A 20,098-nucleotide genomic window follows, 5' to 3' on the forward strand; every position below is an offset into this window, starting at 1 on the left:
TGTGTACATGGCGTGCGAGTGTGAGAGATGAGAACCTTTTTATTTTTTCTCTGCTTGTTTTCGCCCCATCACAGAGGAATGGACACAAACGCCTCAGCAGCATAAAGCAAAGTAAACAACTCATAAGTGAAAAATTACAGTATAAAAACACTGGAGACTACAATGGCACTTAGAGCACAAACCTCTGCAAGAGTCCCCTTACATTGCAAAAGTTTTTCCATCAAGATTAATGAATTGTTTCAAAGGAAATTGGGGGAAATATTTAAAAGAATTGCACTTTCACATCATTAAAGACCGACTCAGCTGCTTGTTGCCTCTAAAGCTCGTCTTTGTTCCTCATAATAACATATTCAACAGATTTGTTGTGAAAGAAATCCCCCTCACGGCCTAAAAATGGATTAAATGTAACTCTACACCTTCATGATTGATTTCTAACCCTGCTCCTCATCTCCCCACCCTCACAGCTCACTATTGGTTGAGGAGCCTTTTCCAGCTGCTGAGCCCCGCCCACGAGGTGACAGGATTGGCCTCTGAGTTTTGTGACATCACCATCTCTGACTGCCTGAATCTGGGGGGTTTTCAGACCGCCATTTGTTTACTGATACACAAACGTGAGAGTCGGAGTTCACCACAACTCCATGTGACTGGGATTCGCTGCTCGAAGTTTTCCTTCACCTTCTTTCTCCCACAGACTGGAAGTGAACAGGAAGGTTTGTCACTAATACATCTGTGTCTTTGTGACCGGGCCCTTAAAGTGGAAACACTCAGCCAGGATGGCGACTGCTTATTGATCAAGTATGACCTCTATCATATAAAAAGGTATGAAGGGGATTCTGGATCCACTCTTTTGTCCGGATCCCAAATATACATCCATCCTTTGACCAAGTTTTGTGGATATCTATTCAGTAGTTTTTGCTTAATCCTGCTGACAAGCTAACAAGCCATTTTATATTTACATCACAGTGACTTGTCACAGCAGGTCTAGTCAAAGCTTCAGTGGCTGAGATAACCAGGGATAATGACCAGGCTGAGTCGGCAGGGAAGCTACAGGAGATTTAAAAAGGTAACTACGGTACAAACACTGGTTAGCTCTTAAAGCTAAACAGTCGGCCGCACACACAACACGGCAAGACCAGACCCAACCGAGTCCCTCTGACAAAAGAACATTGCTTAACATGAAAAGAAACAGCTGGGTCCACTATGATCTGTTAACACTTTCTGAAAGAGAACAAACACGAGGGCAAAGAAAAACGCTTCCCCGTGTGGTTTCCCTCGTTCTCACGCCTAAAATTACCTGCTATTTCTGGAGACCTCGGAGGAAAAGAAGGAAAGAAAAGCCTAATTCTTTGATTGCAGCGTTTCATTATGACAGATCACATTAGCAAGCGTTTTTTAAGCTCCAAAATAAATGTTTATTTTTCATGTGCATCTGAGCTCGGAGAGGGCGGATACACACCCACACACACACACTCTCACACACACACACTAAACCATGTCCACAGACCCTGCTGCACGGAATTTTATCAGGTTTATATTTGGATCACAGAATGGGCAGGGCATGCAGGCGGTTTGAGATATCACAGGTCACCTTCTCCGATTGCACACTTCACCATAAAATGCATGAGAACAAACACACTTATCTCTCTCCTGTATATATAAATATATATATATATGAACACAGAAAGGATGGGAAACTGTTGAGCCGCTCCAGGCCACCCTGTCCCTTCAGAGAGACCAGGATCACTGGAGCGATTATAACAAGAATAAAAAAAATAAACCAAAAAAAGGACTGAGTAAGATGAATGAGAGAATGTAGAAAGAGAGAAAGAGAACGACGGACAGGGAGTGGGACGAGACTGAAAGAACGAGGGAGTCCTGCTGAGGGAAGAGAAGGTGGAGAGAGACGGGCTCGTATCTGAGGTGCAGATTCTGTCACCAGTGAGATTTAATACACCGTTTAATTATCAGACTGTGCATCTGTGCAAACACCCACATCCTCTGCTGCCTGAGCCAGACACACACACACGCACATGCACACGCACACACGCACACACACACACAGCTGACAAAAACATACAGACACACACATGTGGTGTTAAACAGTGGGTGGGGGCCCGTGTACCAAAAAAACTGTTAGGAAATGAAAAATGCCAGAATAATGGAGCATGCATGCTGAGGCACAACATATGTGTGTGTGTGTGTGTGTGTTTGTGCAGATGATTAATGAGCAGAAGAGAGATGTTGTTGGTTTAAGAGTTGTACTGCGGGCAGCATGACAGACAGAGAGGGATTGTGGGAAAGTTAAGCGCAATGTATATACAGAGCTATCAAGCCGATCCCGTGCCAGTGCATCTTGGGTAAACGGCGAGCGTCGGATCGTATGCCTCAGGTTGTCAGTCTGTGTGTGGCTTCGTGTGCTCTGGAGGCGACAGATGGCACTTGTCACAGCTTCAGCGCTCACAAACCGTTTACCCAGGAGGCATTGCTCATAGGGTTTGTTTAGATGCAGGGGAGCAGCAAAGGGAGATCGTGTTACCGCTCACTCATCGCCCCCACATGGCTCAGCTAAAATCATCCCCCCCCTTCCCTTTCTCCATCCAGATTGTTCATCTCTAGCATGAAGTACAATAAACATCCCTCCTCTGCTTTATTCACAAACACACTCCTTAACGACCACAAAGATAAACACCATATTTGTGTTGTTCCTGCTCTCCCTTCAACAGACACACACATTTTTCCTGTCACACACCACAGCCGCTGTGTAGTCGCTTCCTGTGTGCGGACGGGGTGCTGACAGATGTGGAGGCCGCGGTGTGAAGGAGACACGGAGCGCGGTCTCTGCGTCTTCCTCCAGGACGGCGAGATCAACCCCACGGATCAGCACTCGCGCCGCTAACAGCGCAGGGACGGTGAGATGTAAGTGGGACACTTTACTTTTGAGGTGAGATTCAGTTTTCTCTCACGCCGCAGGTTGAACTTGCACACGGGTCACAGAGGATAAAGGAGTTGAGCCGGTGAGAGTTATTTTAAGTGCGAGATAAGTGAAGCGGAGAAGAAAGTGTCGCTTTCATCCACAGTGGCAAGCAGAACTGACCAGAGGTCTGTGAAGCCGACCTGATCGACACCATGACTGGGACACACATGAGCAGGATGCATGCATCTCAAAGAGAGAGCACGTGTTTTCTCCTAAATTCACATATATCACAAAGTAAATCTAGATTCGTGAATATGATGAACCTTATTTCAATAGATGAGAATATCAGTTATCTGATCGGACAAATGCCTGAGAACGTGCAGGAAGCCATCACTGTGTTTTGTGTTTCTCCTCTTTTCTAGCTGAATCTAGTTGCAGCTGTTATGTGATCTTGTTTATCTGTCTCGTGTTTGTTGTTTAATATTCACACCCACTTGAAAGTGGGTGGCACTAAAGCAGACAGCACATCATGAACTTGTCACATGAAAAAACGACCACTCGTGATCCATATTTGAATGTCAACCCGAGACTGTCAGATAAAAAATTCTTCTTCACCAACAGAGCTTTCAGGGTGGGGGGGGGGGCTGCATGTTTCAAGTTAAATCCAAGTCTTTTTAGGAGAATAATGAATCAAAATTCGAGACCTGTGTCAAGTTTGACAAGAATTAATTACACTTCCCTATAATTAGAGCAAAGTGGTCTCGCAGCGAGTAATGTTACGCCGTGTCATCTCTCAAACTACAGACAGAGACAGTGTTCATGCTCCTTCCCACAGCTGAGACGAGGGAACTGGGATAAAACTGACTGGGATGATTGTGAACTCAGTTATCAGTCCTGGTACTAGTCTTGTTTGAACTTTCATTACAGCGAATATCTCTATTGTTTAGGGGAAATTACAACACACAGAGACATTACAAACTACACAAAACAATTCTTAAAGCATGACGGATGAAGTAATTACGACCTTACTAAACATATTTAAGACTTCAAAAATGAAGACTAAGAAACCCAAAAAGTTATTCATTCCAAAAAGGGGGGGGGGGGTTTCCTTTGTGTTTGTGGTTCTCAACAGAAAAGTCAGAGTCAGCTAAAGGACAGAATCACAACATCCCCCCCCCCCCCCCCCGTCGAACATTATATTTATGACTGTGTGCAATTTTGGTGCAGATCCAAATAAAAATATGGTTATAGTTAATTTAAATGTAGTTTTATGAAGGGGATAGTTGGGCCTAGCCAAATGCATGTGCTACCCGAGAGCCACTCTACTTGCCCTTCGCTTGTATTTAATTTTAGATTACACATAAAGATAAGACCCGTAGATATGAGCTGTAGAATTAGTCTTGTATATGTGGCTTCAGAAAAAGATTTAGACCTCATGATAAAAGCTATTTATGTGCGTGTGTGCACATGTGCTATTGGACTCACTTGTAAGAACTAAACAAACGCAGGAGGGGCTGACAGAAAAGTTTTTAATGTAATCTACTTTTACGGTTTCCTCTGAGCCAGACTGTATCGACCAGACAGCAATTACACTTTGAACTATTTACTTCTTCAGTCCGACATGTGATCAGAACCTTCCAAACCGTGTTATCAATGATCCACTTACGGTGCTAACTGTATTGGTTCTCAGCCACATGGGCTCATTACATAGGCTATTCTCAGAACCTTATTACCCTCCCCCCTGTCCGACTCAATCCACTCCGCATCTAAATGGCTTCGCATGCCGTCTGGCTTCTGACCAGCGGGTCTGGGAGCTTTCAGACACCACGGTGAAACACATAAAAGAAACGGTAAAACTTTAACTATAAGTTGGCGTAGTGCGAGACGGCGTGATGATCATCAGTTGTGCAGTTAAATTTAAAATCATGACCGACATTAAAATCCGTTTACACATGATGCAGGGTTAACTACACAGAGGTCTCTGATGTCATGTTGACGACGTTTCATAAAAAACACTCAAACTCTCCGATCACCCCAACATCTGCAGAACGACTCGCATGAAGCAGGAGCATGATGGATGTAAACATGGACGTCTCCACAGCAGGGAGTAACGCACACCTCGGGCCAACAAACATGCACACACACGCACCAATAAACAAAACACACAAGCACACACACAGTTCCTACGCTTAAAGTTTATGAGCCATAATCTCGCCCCGTCTCACGTATAAACAAACTCTGTAAAAGTGAAGAGTGTGTGTATGTGTGTGTGTGTGTGTGTGTGTGTGTGTGTGTGTGTTTACACGTGTATGTGAACACACATGTGGGAGTCTGGGACTGCGTGTGAGACACAGAGACACATGACAGCAATCAAGGCGTTTAGGTAAAGTCACACATGAAACCTGAACGTAGAGAACACATAACTGGGGCATAAATCGAATCTGGAGATAAAGAATGTCTCAGATCTCCGTCTAACAGGAACATAAATACACTTAACGCGCTCAGTCTGTACATTATGTGAGCGTTTAGCTCGGCCGAGGTTAGGCCGGGAGCCACAGGGAGTGTGAGAACACTGAGAGCCGGGTACTGTATGTGGATGTATGTGAAAGACAGAGAGAGAGAGGGGAGGGGGGCAGGAGAAGTGACAGTTCACTGCTTGTCTCTTTTCATCCCTTTCTCCAACGGGACACCAGAGACTTTAATTACCTGCAGATGTACGCACACAATGAGCCCCACCCACCAATCTGCCGGGGGGACCACACCTTAGTTCCCACGGTAACCCTCCTAAGACCCCCCCCACACCCCACCACCCAACACACACAAACAAACTCTCCCTCCCTCCCCGCACCTTTACTGTAAACACTCAAACACACACCGAAGAGAGATATGGTACAGAGTGTACAGAGACGTGATGGAGGCAGGGGAGCGGGAGGAAGAGGAGGGGTCTACTCACATCCAGAGAGTCCTCATTGACGATGACGAGGGACATGCCGTGTGTCACCAGGCGACAGGAGTAACCTGAGGAACAGACGCAGTTAGTGGAAGGAGGAGAACGGGGGGGGTCGGGGGGCGGGGGTGGGATTAGATTGGTTCAAACCCCAAAACACAGGTGAAAAACGACCTCACGATAAACTAAAAAACACAAATCAGGATGTTTTTTCACTTAAAAAATGAAGACAGCTAAATTTCCTGCCAACCGCTTATTTTTCTTCTTCTGTTGTTTGATTCACCTCAGTTATAAATCACCCTAGTGAAGTTGTGTATGGATGTTGGACATACAACCGGCTCCTCTGAGTAAATTGTGGCTCCTGATTTAGATCGGCCACTGATACACAGGAGCCCGACACGTGTCTTCACATAAGATTTTGTTTTTCAATCATCTGACACCAGAATCCTCGAGGTCTGCCAGCGGAAAATCTAAAGTCTCCGCCGCCACAGGGACACTGGGACACTGGGACACTGGGGCACATTTCACTCAGAGATCGAGGACATGTCTGGCATTTGACGGCGCACACAATGGCCCCTATTCTTCTGGTTCTAACTGAATTAACTCCACGTAGCTTCCTCTGCTGCTGGACGTCAGGCTGCGGCTCCCTCACCATCTCTGGATTCCCCTCAATCACTGTCCTCGTGATGTAAACCTCATACATTTGCCTGCAGTGTTGCTTTCAGACGGGTTTTCCCCTCACCTATGTTGATGGCCGTCTCCTGCTTGTCTCCCGTGAGGACCCAGATCTTGATGTCGGCCTTCATGAGAGTGGCGATGGTCTCTGGCACGCCAGCCTGGAGACGGTCCTCGATGGCCGTGGCGCCCAGCAGCATTAAGTTCTGTTGGTTGGCGTGACAGAGAGAATTTGGGATTCAAACTCACAACAACAACTAAATGTGGCACAAACGGTACAAACGCCTTTAGATGAATAAGTAAAATTAACTTGAAATAACGTTAAATCAAATCATATTCCGGCTTCAGATCACCAGACTCTTTCTCTGCACAACACATCATCCATATCTAATTTAAAGATGAGAGAGATGGGAGTGGGCGAGCGAGGGAGTTCAGCTCAGCCGGTGAGGGAGCTCATTTTGGTGCCGCTGTACCAACTCTGTGTCTTCGTGCCAAGAAGTAACCCATTACCTTTCCCCCCTCGCTTTAATTTGTTCAGCATTTAAATGCACATGTACCCTCATTAGACACACTCAGGCGCGCACACACACACAGTCGCGCAGACACACAACTTAACACTACTGTGTTGTTGACTCCAGTTTTATGGGGCTTTTGGCAGGCTGGCACAGGTAATTACCCTTGTGGTCTCCCAGTCGGAGCTCCCCCCCTCCTCCTCCTGCTGCTTCCTCTTTTTCTTTTACCCTTCATTTACTTTTCTCACCTCCCCTCTTTCCTCCAGATCTTCAGTTTTCCCAGCAATAAGTTTCATTCTCTACCGAATAACTCAGAAATCTGTGTTATCACTACATCAGTGTTGTCTTTGACCAACCAACATACAATTTCCAAAGTGGTTGAATTTGATGTTTTTATTTTGATGAATGAAAATAGATAATTTAAAAGCATGAATAAGCTTCTGAGTATGTATTGGAAGTTAAGCACTTAAGGAATAATGAAGTGACACCATAGTTGTAGAAGTGAAGGACAAGATGGACACACTCTGCCCCCTGCTGGCAAATATGTGTGTATACAGAAGAGTTTTATGTTCTTTCATCTCTCTACTCCAATTTCATATTAATCCATCAATTCTCCAATTCACTTTTAAATCTGCTGCAGAAGGAAATCGAATAAAAATGAAACGGCACAACAGAGAAAACCTCTCAGCCAATCAGAGGCATAAAAAAAGGGGGACATATTGAAGGAAAAGAATCCTGACGTTAGCAGAAGAAAGAAAAGATTTGTTTTCACGAAATAATCAACAAGGGGAACTTGTTCTCTCCTTCTCCAATATCACTGTCTCTACGACATCCCTTTGAATATCATGTTGATAGAGATAATCTCAGATTGTTTTACTCCCCCTCACAATCCACCATACAAGGTTAAACGACTTTTTTGGGACTGGATAGATACCCATCACCAGAGTGAAACAGAAGGTGCGTTTACCTTTTCCAGAAGTTCATAACACTCCTCGAGTTTCTGAGCGCGGTCCTTGAGCACGGTGCTGACCCGGTTGTATTCCTTCAGCCACTCCTGGTAGGCGCCTTCCTCCAGGTCCACGTAGGCGAAACACAGAGTGCGCAGGCCTGAATGGATCAGCAGGAGAGAGAGAGACAATCAATCAGTGTGGTAACAGGAAAAGATTGTGTTATTTAGTGGGAGTGAGCTGCCCAATGTTTTTTTATTTATTTGGAAAGTTAAGAGAGAATGGAGGAAACAAGGAGACAATGGTGATGTCATTTTTTATTTAAACATTAAACTGAAGTGAGCTCAAGTAAAGTAAAATCTTAGAGATATTTGTATTCTATTCTAAAAAAGACATAGGCTAAAATATTATGATGTAGGCATCTAGTCAAAAGGAGACTCTTCAACTCTCTCCTCCACTCCTCTTACCTTCAGTGGCAAACGTGTCCAGATGAGCAATGGATAATTCTTTGTACTGGGACGCCTCGGTCAGACGTTCAAAAATGACATTATCCTGCAAGAAAAACACAACACGACCGACTTGAGAACTGAAACACAGACGCCACGTGAATGATAGTGCGGAGACTCGATAGTGACGTAGACATACAGCTCCTTTGCAGTAGAGCCGGAGCTTCCCGTCGGGGGTCCTGACCACCACAGACATGCGTTTGCGATTACTGTGAAGGAGAGAGTGGGATCAGATTTAAAAACGTACTGCAGCCTGGTATTTAGAGAATCTACTGACTGAGGGGGACATTTAAGAGAGAATCACCTGGAGAACTCCAGGACGTTCAGCAGCTCATAGCTCATCTCCTTTCCTCTCTGAAATACAAACCAAATTTGTTATTTTTACCCCCTTTAGAGAAAAGGCCTCTTTTACTGTAATAAAGTACAAATACACTCTTACAGCTTCGATGATGACGGAATGCGGCGTCCTTGCGGAGAACACGAAGCCGAGTCCTTTGGCTCCTTTGACCAGAGCTCCCTCATCTGGAGACGAGGCCTGGTAGATGATCTGGTCGTCCTCCCTCTCTGGGACCACCGTGTGACACACCGCCATCATCGTCAGGAACTCGCAGATCTGAGGTGACGTGGGCTGAACACACAAACAGAGCAGACACAGTTATTAACACCAGACTCAGTTGATTTATTTGGCAGAATCCACTTCGAATACAAGAGCTGTGAGAAACTCCTCGGAGACACCTACGTGGTCTTTCTCAATGTTCTGGACGAGGGCCGGATCATCAAACTCTGTCGAGTTATTGCCGTTGGACGGCAGATTGCTGAGAGAAAGAAAATGTACAAGAAGAGTTAGTTACTGTGTAGAAAAACAATCATTTATATTATTAAAATAAAAATAATATAAACAAAGCCTTGTGTAATTGTCTCAATGACGGTTTCATTGAAATGTTTGTTTATGTTTCCATCTTGAATTCAAGGTAATTTTTTCGATCGAGCTTTGAAAAGTGAATAAGAATGATGGGATCTTATTTTGATAAGAACGGTAACTGGGTCACAGAGTGATGGACAGGGGCATTGTGGGTCAGGGTCGGCGTGGAGACAAAGAATGGAGGCACAGAATAACTTCTTTACATGTAAAAAACACTTATGAAATAAATTCACATGTGGTCTAAGAGGCCTTGTCTTGTTTTTTATTGCATTGTTTATCATGTTAAGGGACTTAATATGGACAACGTGATACTTTCACCATTTTCATTCGATTTATTTTCTACTGAAAAATTCGTAAAATGTTGTCAAATCGGGAACAAGTCAGGGACAAAAATAAATCTGAAGGAACGTGGCCATTATTTGACTGGATCTGTGTAGTTACACTATTGTTCTAACCAAAGCATGCAGGCTGTCTCTAAAAGAGTCTAAAATGAAGGAAAGGAATAGAAGAAAAAGGAGAAGACGGAGGTGACTTACCTGAAGTCCTCCATGGAGCGATCACAGTCGAGATCGGGAAAGTGGCTGCAGTGATGATTGAGGTTGTGGTGAAGAAGGAATCAGTTGAGAATAAGCAGAGGAGTGGATTCGTTCATTTGTGAGAGCATGCAGCAGTTGGATCAGCTGATTTAACAACAGGTCGTTTTTTTTTTACAATTTAATCCGTGACTATGACTGTGATTAGAGATTGAAGGAAGTTCAGTACAGCACAGGAAAACATGTTCTTACAGATAAAGCTGATAGGTGAGAATGTAGTTTAATAAAAGAGGCGACTGACCCGTATGTTATTCCTGCAATCGTACACTTCTTGAAGTGCATGACGTTACAGGTCAGAGTTCCCGTCTTGTCGGAAAACAGATACTTCACCTGAAAAACACAGACGGGATGAAATCAAACACAGCACATATGGACCGGTCTGGATTAAGTGAGAGTAATGTAATGATAATTGTTCTAGAAAATCATATAATCTTATATAAATACAGTATATATTCACATGACTATACTCTTTTACATTTGCATTGTACCTTGCTTATTATTCATTTAGCCACGATATATCCCATTTTATCAGATTAACCACACTTTGTATGATTGATTGATGATTTATTATTATTAATATTATCATGTCCTTTTGAAACTGACCTGGCCAAGTTCCTCGTTAAGATTGGATGTCCGAGCCACGGCCGGTGTGTCTGTCTCTGCGTAGTACATCTCCATGTCCTGAGGAAAAACACAAGAAGGAAAACCGTGAATGTTTGATTGCTAGTTAAAATATTCGATCACATGTCATTGACAGTGGTTCGTACCCAGTTGATGAAGAGAGCCTGTGTGAACTTGACCACCTCCAGGGTGACCAGCAGGCTGATGGGGATCAGGTTGTTGTACAGGATGATGAACGTCAGCAGGTTGTATGCGAAGTTCGTGGAGATGTCACCTGCGCAAACGCACATTAACCTCTCATTTACTGACCTGTAATCTGAGTGTTAATCCAGATTCTCTATTACTGTGAGGAGATGGGAAGTGAAGTGTGTTGGTGTGTGTTCTCACCGGCCCGGGACAGGTACCAGCAGGCCTCCTCGGTGTGTTCCCTGTTCCAGATGGCAGCGCCCACCGAACTGACCAGAGCCATGACCAGCAGGATTCCAAACAGAACCAGGATCTGCATGTTGGTCACTCGCTCCACATTAGAGCGCTTCAGTGGCGCCTTGGTGGAATTCTGGAAGGTCAGTGAGTACAACCAGTGAGAAACACAAAAGGTTCATATCGGCCAACTTTTATTGGTCAACCAAAAAATTGATCAGGCTCTAGTTATAAGAATGTCTCTAGAGAGAAAAGATAACTCTTTTGTTTGTGAATACAAACATGGAATACTACCAAGTTTTTTTCTTTAAGTGTTTTAGCAAAAGAATGCATTAGCTTCCCAACAGTGGAAGTGAAGATAAAACGAAACTTGCTCCCAGTAATAACAGACGATTAAAAGCTCTGAACTAATCCGAAAAAGTTCACAAAGAAAAAAAAGGTTCTATGACTAAAGAAGAACACACAGGCAGTTTACTGAGTTCAGACAAGACACTGGGGTTTTACCTGCATCAGTTTGGAGTCGTGGCCGGTGTAGACAATGATTCCCACAACCCACTGGGTGTTCCTGAGCTGGGCGCCACGCAGCAGCACCTGGTCTGGGCCCAGGGGAACGGGACTGAGGACACAAAGAGAAATGATGAGCAGGAGCCTTTATGAATGAATGCAGATACAGGGTGGCCTGCATTGTTCTGGTGCTTTATGAATAAAGCATCTGCTCAGAAGGAAATAAGTGTATTTACTATAGTTAAAAGTATATTTAATTTTCTCTTTAAGTCAATTGTCAAGCTTTTTTGCCTCCATTGTTTTGGTAATTGTATTTATGATGTGCAATGAGTTTAATCCTACTTTCTGAGCTAAAACTGTCACATACAAAGACACTATTTAGATTCTGTATTTATCACTTGGACAATTTGTGATTCTCCATCCATTTCTGCGAAGGGAAACAACTGTATCCGTGTGTGTGTGTGTGTCTCACTTGTGGTTCTCCAGCCGCAGCGTGCCAGTGAAGTCGTACAGGTGTCGGTTGGGTCCTTCACACTCCAAACGACCGGTCAGCGTGACCAAATCCTCCAGCGTCTGAAAGCTGGCTGTGAGCGAGAGGCCCTGGAGAACCATTACACATGAAAGGTCAAGGAACGTTCACTTTCAAACTCAATGATCAGAAAGAGAAAAAGTTGCAGATGACTGAAACAGAATACAAGAGTCACTATCAGATCTTACATGTGACACAATTCACTGCATTAATATGTATTAGAGGTTTCTAAAACAAACTTTCTAATTAAAACTTAATTACAGGCTCCTCTTCAGGTGGTTTAGTCGCTCCCTTGACAGTTATTGAGGTGTATTAATATTTAAGTTTACAGTGTTTACACAGTATTGATATCAGGCAGGAGAAGAAGTTCCTCACTGACTCCAGGCTGAGTCCATGCAGTGTGAATCTGAATGGTGACCTACCTGTCTGATCTTCAGGTTTGTTTCTCCGTCCAGGTTTGAGGTCTCAGTGTAACACATGGCCTGTGGCTCACTGGGGTGGGGGGGCAGAGGGGAGTGTTATACAACAATATGTTCCTCAGCAAGGTTCCTCATTATTGTATTTACATGTTATGTGCCAAATAATCAGGCAACTATTTAAAAACAACAGAAAATCAACCGATACATAATCATAGACTTGTAGAATACGTATGTCTAAAAATGTGGGGGGTGGAGCCATTACAGCGAGGTCCCGTCGATATGTGCACTTGACCAATCACAGGTCGGTATAAGCTTTCAATCGTGACATTTAACCCCGTTTTTAAAAACATCAAATAACGAACTGAACCTAAACGTAACAAAAATGTCCATGTTAATAACAATGATTAGTTGCAGCCTTAAAGTGTTCTGTAACACACAACAACTTTTAAGAGGATGTAAACGTGAACACACATTAACAGACACACAAACACACAGAGTCTGACCTGGAGGACACTATGACCATGTCAGCTGGAAGGTGCTGGCCATTGGTCACCTTCACTATGTCTCCAACTGCCACCTTGTGGCCAGGAGGCAGCGGTGCAACAGCAGGAGATCATTTTAAAGAAAGGAGGGAGAAAGGGAAAGAGAAAGAGGGGAGTTATAGATGGAGGGTGAGGGGGGAATAAGAGGTGGAAAGAGAGAAGGGGGAGGGTGGGGCAAAAATAGCAAGTTAGTTAGTGACCAGCCAAGAGGCAGCCAATAGAGAGACGTGAGATAAAGTGACAGCGAGCACAGCAGTGCAGAGCTTCAACTATTTTCACGAGACTGTAACAGAGGCATAACAGAGAGAGATGTCACAGGCATGTGGATTAGAGAGAGAAGAGGAGGAGGAGAGCAGAAGAGAAATGAGGAAATCACAGCTCAACTTAATGTAATCTGAAACCCATTCTGAATAAAAGCAAATCTGAGAAAAAGTAAAAAATGTAAGCTTTAAGGCCAAAGCTCCACGTTACATACATTGAGCTACTCTATATGATAACATAAGTAATTTGAGGAATGGGAAAACATGGAGTTGTTATTTTCAGGACAAACGCACAAGCTCAGACACAGCCGGTGTGCTACATCCGAGCAGCCTAAAAACTAATCAACCCGGTTCTTCAGGCTGCTCCGTCTCCCGAGAGCTGCAGCCTTGGTTTTGTTTTCCCAGAACACACCAGGGGAGAGAAGCCTGACTAACAGCATCAAGGGTAATGTTCACTGCAGCTTTATTGACGGGGAAGCAGGCTCTTCCCATAAGCACTATTCTACTCACTCTCCACCATGTAATTAAACATGCGTATGAAGCACAATAGGTTTTGTTCAGTTGCTCTGAAAAAGGAAGGAGGTGATCACTACTTCTCTTCAACATGAACTATGTTCGTGATGCATGGAGCAAATCTCTTCACCTGCCCTGACCCTGGAGAAAAATGGGTCTAATTCCCTGTTGCCTCCTGTTGTCACCTACATAACAAGGACTCAGGTCTGATCTGAATTGATGCGTTGGATCAGAGACTGTTCACAGCTGGACTCAGTTAATGAGCACATTCAAGGAAAAGCTCCCACTCAATGTTTGAGAAGGAACCTTACACTCAGAGTGTATTTTCCTCCGAGTCTTTTACTTTGGCAGACTGCGCAATTGGAAGAGTTTCATTTTATTATGAAGGAGCCAAAGTAGACAGATGCTGAGCCAACAGAGACGAGAGAGTGACAGTGTGGACACAAAGAGCAGAGAACATGTGATCACTGCACACCAGGTGAGATTTAAAGAGAAACACACACTCTGAGGTGTGTGAGTTAATCCTGAGTTTTAAACAGTGCTGCATGTTTGGCTGCAAAATATTTCACATTTAATAAAACTGTCTTACTGATGTATCGTGTTACATATTTATGCTTTTGAAGCATTTCATAATTCCCATTGAAATTATCATTTTAATGTCTCTGCTTTAGCAATTCTAGATATTATATCAAAACGTATTTCAAAGAATAAATAATGCAAAAAAGATCTTCATTTAAGTTTATTTTCGTAATCTAAGGGGCTATATATTTGGTTGTAATTGTGTTTTCTTTGTATTTATAGTTATTTATAATTAAGTTTAGGTTTAAACTGTAAGATATCAAACATTCATGAGGGTTTGTTAGAAATCATGGTCGAATCTTTTCATTTCCAGTTTCTCAGTTTCCAGGCAGTACTTACAGATCTCTGGTGCCACCGATAAAACGGAGCCTCCAATCTAGGGAGTCATGTACATTTACTGTTTTGAGAAATTGCTTGGAGAGTTCTGACTGGAAATGTGTTCCCTGATCTGTTTGGATTGAACGAGGAAGACTGAATGTGGAGAAGACATTTTCACCATGGAGCCAGAATTTATTTCCAAGTCAATACATCGGTATCGGAACCTTTTTTACTCCCTAATATCTGTATGTGCCCCTGAAAATCCACCGGTCAGGCTCTAACGTACACCATCTTTTGTCCTTAACATATTTTTGAACTCGCTCGTTGTACAGGGGCAGGGGGGTGAGAGAGAGAGAGAGAGAGAGAGAGAGAGAGAGAGAGAGAGAGAGAGCAGAGGGGTGATGAGTGAGAGAACTACATGGAGGAAGTCGGTGCTGTTAGCGATACCTGTTTCCAGATGACCGTCTGCCAGGCTCCGCTCCGCAGCACTGAGAGACAAGGACAACACAGCCATCAGTCAGTCAGCCTATAGAGCCGCTCTCATGCAGTATTCATAGCAGCTAAACTTTTGTCTGGGGCCGTGTGGCCCGCCCTACAGTGAGTGACAGGCAAGAGCCATTCACTCAGGCGTGAAAGGAAAACAAAAAACCCACAAATAGATACAAGCACACTCATGGAAAAGTGCAGACAGCTGATGGACACACACACACACACGATACCTGTTGTATTCTTATTGTTGACCGTGTTGTCTGCTTTGTGTCTTTTCTGTGAAGATGAAGAAGAAGGTGCGTTAGCTTTCAGGAGAACCATCTCTCTCCTTCCTACTCTAAACAGACTGACCGAACTCGTGGCTGCTGCAGATACTCACATAGTCCTCTATGATCTCCTTGATCCCGGCCACAGTGAGGATGAAGATGAGCGGGACCAGTGTGGTGTAGCGACCGGTCGGTGATACATCAGGGATTTGCTGATGAGAGGAAAGAGAGGAAGCAGTCGGAAATCACTGGTGATCATCACAGGGACGGCATGGTCGTAACATTAAGCAGATACATGGGAGCTTTTCTGAATAACTGCTCCAGCTTGCACAGCGACATGATGATGATGATAACACAGCTATTGAGACAGATGTCGTGTTTAACACCCTAACCTCACCCAAATCCAACAAGGATGAGCCATGTTAGCACAATGAGTACTAGTGTGACTTTCTTAAGAAAAAGAAAAAACACACTTCTCCTTCATCCGTGAAAAAGAGAAATATTAAACACCGATCAGCACTTTGTGAGATTTAGCGTCTCACAACTTTCTTGTGATTTTAACTCAAAACTCCTCATGTTTCTAACAGCTGTCGTAAGACATGAACTCCAGAAAATGACCAGACGTTTTACGAAACTCTGCCTCCGTAAATTAGAAGTACGCAGCAGGCGATCGTTCGGGTCAGACAAACATAAACATTTCCAAAACCCTCAGACGAGGGGTGGCACCTGGGTAAGACATGACGCATAAATTGCACTGCCAAAGGCAAAGTGTTTTTGTTAACCGCGGATCGAAAAACATGTCTGCCTTCATACTAAAAGCTCTCGAATTTCTGTGTCTTTCCGAGCAGACATCTTTGTCAGCATCTTGTAGGTGCACGACGCCTCTCTTGCAACCTGAGATATTTGTATTCTTACGGTTTTCGAAGGTTACATTTCAGGAAGTTGTCAGAATTTCAAGTGCATGTCTGGGAGCAGCTTTTGGAATATACTTGCTGTGAGGGAAAATGATCAATACCTGCAACATGCATTATTCAATTGAGCAAGCGAGTGAATGAGTAATATCGATTAACTGCATATTGATGTATTGATGTATCAATGCTATCACAAGTCTGCAAAGTGACCCCTTTGTAAAGTCATCGTATCTTATGAGAATGGGGATTTGAATTTTACTCGTATTCTATTCCTTTTTGCCAAATCTGAACTTTTTTCATCTGGAGAAAATCTCTGAAAAATCTATAACACAGCATTGCAGAAATAGCTGGGTGTGTGGGACAGCTGGGATGTTTTGAAAAACTCTGAAGCCTGTGTGGGCCACAGCATCAAACTGAGGACCAACCAGCAGCTGAACCCACTGTTGTTAGTGTTGTGTGCGTGATGGTTTACCTGCATGAGTGCGATGAACAGGAAGAAGGCATTGGCCGCCCGTCTGATCTGCTCATAGAGGAACCGGGGCAGAAAGGTGAGAACCCCATACTTGGTGGTGCTGCAGGAGAAGACAGGACGAGAGGAGACTTTACATCATGTTTAAATTCAGACAGAGGCAGAGCCAGAAAGTGCATTAGTAAAAGCTGGACTTCATGAGTAAATTGTGTGGTAACGATTTTTTATAACCTAATATGCTCAAGCAGCATTAACTTAAAGGCTGAATAACAGCTGACTACCATTGGGTTTTAATATCGCAGCACTTGGAAATCTATTAGAAACACTCAATTATGCTCGGAGAGGGCAAATAAAGCCATTAAGGGCTGCAGACACATCAAAAGACTATAAATAGACCCAGACTTTGTATCCAAAAAACTAAATTTAGACCCAAATTCCCAGAAAATAGGTGCAAAGAAACTTGGCAACTTCCACCTGTCCGTCCGTCAACTGTATTGATGAGACAACCGTATTGATTGGTGTTTGTTATAGCCAGGAGCTACCGTAAGAGCTTTTAGAGGGGCCAAAAATAAAAATGTCAACCTTGAAGTCAAGGCCTGCCGGTGTGGCTTGAGTGAAAAGTTTCTGTAATGGCTTTAGTTTAATGGATAGTGTGTGTTTGTGAGTGAGTGAGTGTACCAAAGTGCATGCACTGAATGGCAAAACACACAATTCCATCACAGTTCCCTGATGCTATGCATACGAAAGAGTCAGTGATACTATCCCCATGATCAGGAAGATAAGGCTGCCTTAATCTAATCAAGGATAAGTTATACCAGATTCCACACGTAACAACGACACACACACGTTTCCAGTGGATCAGGGGGGAAAAAAACAAGTCAAAAACATCTGGCTGTTATTCTTCATACTATAGATGTCCAGCCTGCCAGTGGTGTGAACAGCTGTTCGCTGCAGGGGTGAGACTCCTGCTGCTCCTATCTGAGTGTTTTATCTCACGTAGAAAAAGATCATACATTTAAAGGCCAAAAGAAAACACTGAGCTGGAGTCAGCGAGGAGTTAACCCCTTCAGTGGAGGAAGGTAGATTTACTGGGAATGGAAGTGTTGAGAAATTCTCCAAAATGTATTTTCCTGAGAACGACGTGTGAGACACTTTGCTGCGTCTGTGCACAGGAGAGCATTACTGCCTCGTGTTGTATAAAATCAAGTCTACACGGTGAAATATTAAAGCGAGGGGCCGGGGGGGATTGAGTTGAGTATAGAGATAAAAGCTACAAGGCTTTAGTCTCAGAAAATCAATAAGGCTATTGAACCTTTAAAACATAAACCGAAGAGTTACAGGAACACAGGGACATCAGAGGGAACACCTCTCGGGCGCTACGCTCCAATCAGCACGCAGCGGGGCTGGCACTCCAGTCCATGCATGATCCAATCAGATGAGACAGGGGATACCTGCATTAATCTTATTTGTGGAGCTGAAAAGGGCTCTTTTGAAAGTGAAATCGAATTACTGGACATTAATGGCAGGACCACTTAAGGTCAGCCGTCTAATAACGAGGCTTTCACTCTCAGACCAGGAGGCCGGTGCTTCTACAGAACTGGCGTCAGTTGGAACAAGTAACAAGGTTAAGACAAAAGAAATTAGGTCTTAATCATACGCATGTAGTTTGAATGACTGTAACTTAATATCTATGACCACAGTCAAGCAAACAACAGCTGGACTGCTTCAGAGTTGAAGTAGAGTAACCAAGCACAACAAGTGGAATAATAATACTGTTATGAAGTGGGTTTAAAGACGTGTCGCCCACTTCTTCCTGCCTGAGCAGCTCACACAACAGAAGGTCATGACTACGAGAATCACACGTCCTAAAATTAAGACTCAGTCCTGAGAAATCTCAGCCGTCATAATCTTCTCAAACACAGATTCATACACCTTTGCTCTAATCGCCTACAACCCTTTAAGTTGATGAGAGATGAGTAGTAAAGTGACGATAAGCTAGGCCTCAACCTTTGGCACGGCTCAAGAGCTGCAAATGACCATTTAATAGGTGAGTTATTAAATGTCCTTATCAAGGAATTCCCCCCTTAAAACCGGTGCAATTGCAGAAGGGAAACAACATTTCTAAGCTAGCTTGATTAAACCGAAAAGAAAGCGTAACCTTTAGGAGGATGAGAGGAAAATAAAAACACACACACAACCTCAGTGGTCCAAAGTCTACATGCGGCACATGGTTAACTGATTGTACCGTCCTTCAACCCGGCACCTCTGGGTTAAAGATCCACGCTGTTTAAGAGCCCTTGAGCAAGACAGTTAATCCCTATAAGCCCGGAGAAGGCTGCAGGTGGATAAAGTAAGTTGTGTGAAGGATGAGCCGATCCAACACAGAGTAAACACTTAGGTTTCCATCAATCTGGTGATGCTTTTACTTTTTACTGTGGTTTTGGTGAAGTGCTGATTCGAAGAGCTCCATGGAGGAGGAGGCACCCACCTGACATGGTTGTCGCAGAACTTGGTGGTCTGGGGCCGGTTGAGCAGCACCGTCCGCGCCGTGGCGTCTACGGGATCCGCCTGGGACGTGGTGCCGGACATCTCATCATCTGCCTTCCGGTAACCGGCGGACGAGCAAGCGGGTCCTGCACCGTTGGATTGATGGGAGAGAGGCGAGGCTGAGTGAGTGAGTGAGTGAGTGAGAGACACACACAGAGAGAGAGGGGGGGGGGGAGAGAGAGAGAGAGGGAGGAGAGAGATAGAGAGAAAGAGACATAGACAGGAGACGTGGTTTACAGTTCAAAAGGCGACCAATAAGTACCAGAGGCTGCAGTGATCCGCTGCGGGCTCGAGCCTGTGACGTCTCCCGTTATAAACACCCCCCTCCTCCCCGGGTCTCTCGCTATTATCATGCAGGTACCGTCAATGCACACGAACGCCCACGGGACCCCCCGCGTATAATGGATGTGCTGAGGGATGCACAATGGCGAACAAACACACTCCGGGTCGCAGTGTTTTATCAGCACATGTGCAGCGCGCGGAGCCGGCTGTCGTTACGCGGCAAATCATCCATTATGGAGAAAGAAAAGTGACAGAGGGGTGGTGGGGGGGGCGCAACACGCTTCTCCTTATCCCGCAGACTCCCCCTCCCCGCCCGCCTCGCTTTGTCATCCCCAACGGTCTCCGAAGCGTCGCGATCCCCCCCGCGTGTCTCCCGCGCCCCCGAACCCGTGTGCGCCCCCTCAGGACCCGGA

At 44.4% G+C, this 20,098-nt stretch overlaps 1 protein-coding gene across 2 annotated transcripts in view; it reads right to left on the reverse strand.

Moving 5' to 3' along the window:
• Positions 1-20,098, reverse strand: part of atp8a2 (ATPase phospholipid transporting 8A2) — a 41,812-nt gene that overhangs the window by 20,590 nt on the left and 1,124 nt on the right. The window contains exons 2-23 of one of the 2 annotated variants that reach the window (XM_053413088.1): positions 19,345-19,489; positions 16,860-16,959; positions 15,590-15,688; positions 15,441-15,486; positions 15,169-15,209; positions 13,013-13,086; positions 12,513-12,582; positions 12,034-12,161; positions 11,562-11,673; positions 11,025-11,193; positions 10,784-10,911; positions 10,620-10,697; positions 10,258-10,346; positions 9,960-10,004; positions 9,241-9,316; positions 8,941-9,129; positions 8,806-8,855; positions 8,641-8,710; positions 8,463-8,547; positions 8,016-8,155; positions 6,604-6,742; positions 5,868-5,932 (exon numbers count right to left, since the gene is read on the reverse strand). In XM_053413088.1, the coding sequence (XP_053269063.1) occupies positions 5,868-5,932; positions 6,604-6,742; positions 8,016-8,155; positions 8,463-8,547; positions 8,641-8,710; positions 8,806-8,855; positions 8,941-9,129; positions 9,241-9,316; positions 9,960-10,004; positions 10,258-10,346; positions 10,620-10,697; positions 10,784-10,911; positions 11,025-11,193; positions 11,562-11,673; positions 12,034-12,161; positions 12,513-12,582; positions 13,013-13,086; positions 15,169-15,209; positions 15,441-15,486; positions 15,590-15,688; positions 16,860-16,959; positions 19,345-19,445 (2,094 nt within the window). In that variant the 5' untranslated portion in view covers positions 19,446-19,489. Of the gene's footprint in view, positions 1-5,867; positions 5,933-6,603; positions 6,743-8,015; positions 8,156-8,462; positions 8,548-8,640; positions 8,711-8,805; positions 8,856-8,940; positions 9,130-9,240; positions 9,317-9,959; positions 10,005-10,257; positions 10,347-10,619; positions 10,698-10,783; positions 10,912-11,024; positions 11,194-11,561; positions 11,674-12,033; positions 12,162-12,512; positions 12,583-13,012; positions 13,087-15,168; positions 15,210-15,440; positions 15,487-15,589; positions 15,689-16,859; positions 16,960-19,344; positions 19,490-20,098 lie in introns of those variants that run through there. The other variant, XM_053413089.1, reaches the window with a different exon arrangement.

This window comes from Pleuronectes platessa, chromosome 20 (genome assembly GCF_947347685.1).
Source record: "Pleuronectes platessa chromosome 20, fPlePla1.1, whole genome shotgun sequence".
NCBI lineage: Eukaryota > Metazoa > Chordata > Actinopteri > Pleuronectiformes > Pleuronectidae > Pleuronectes > Pleuronectes platessa.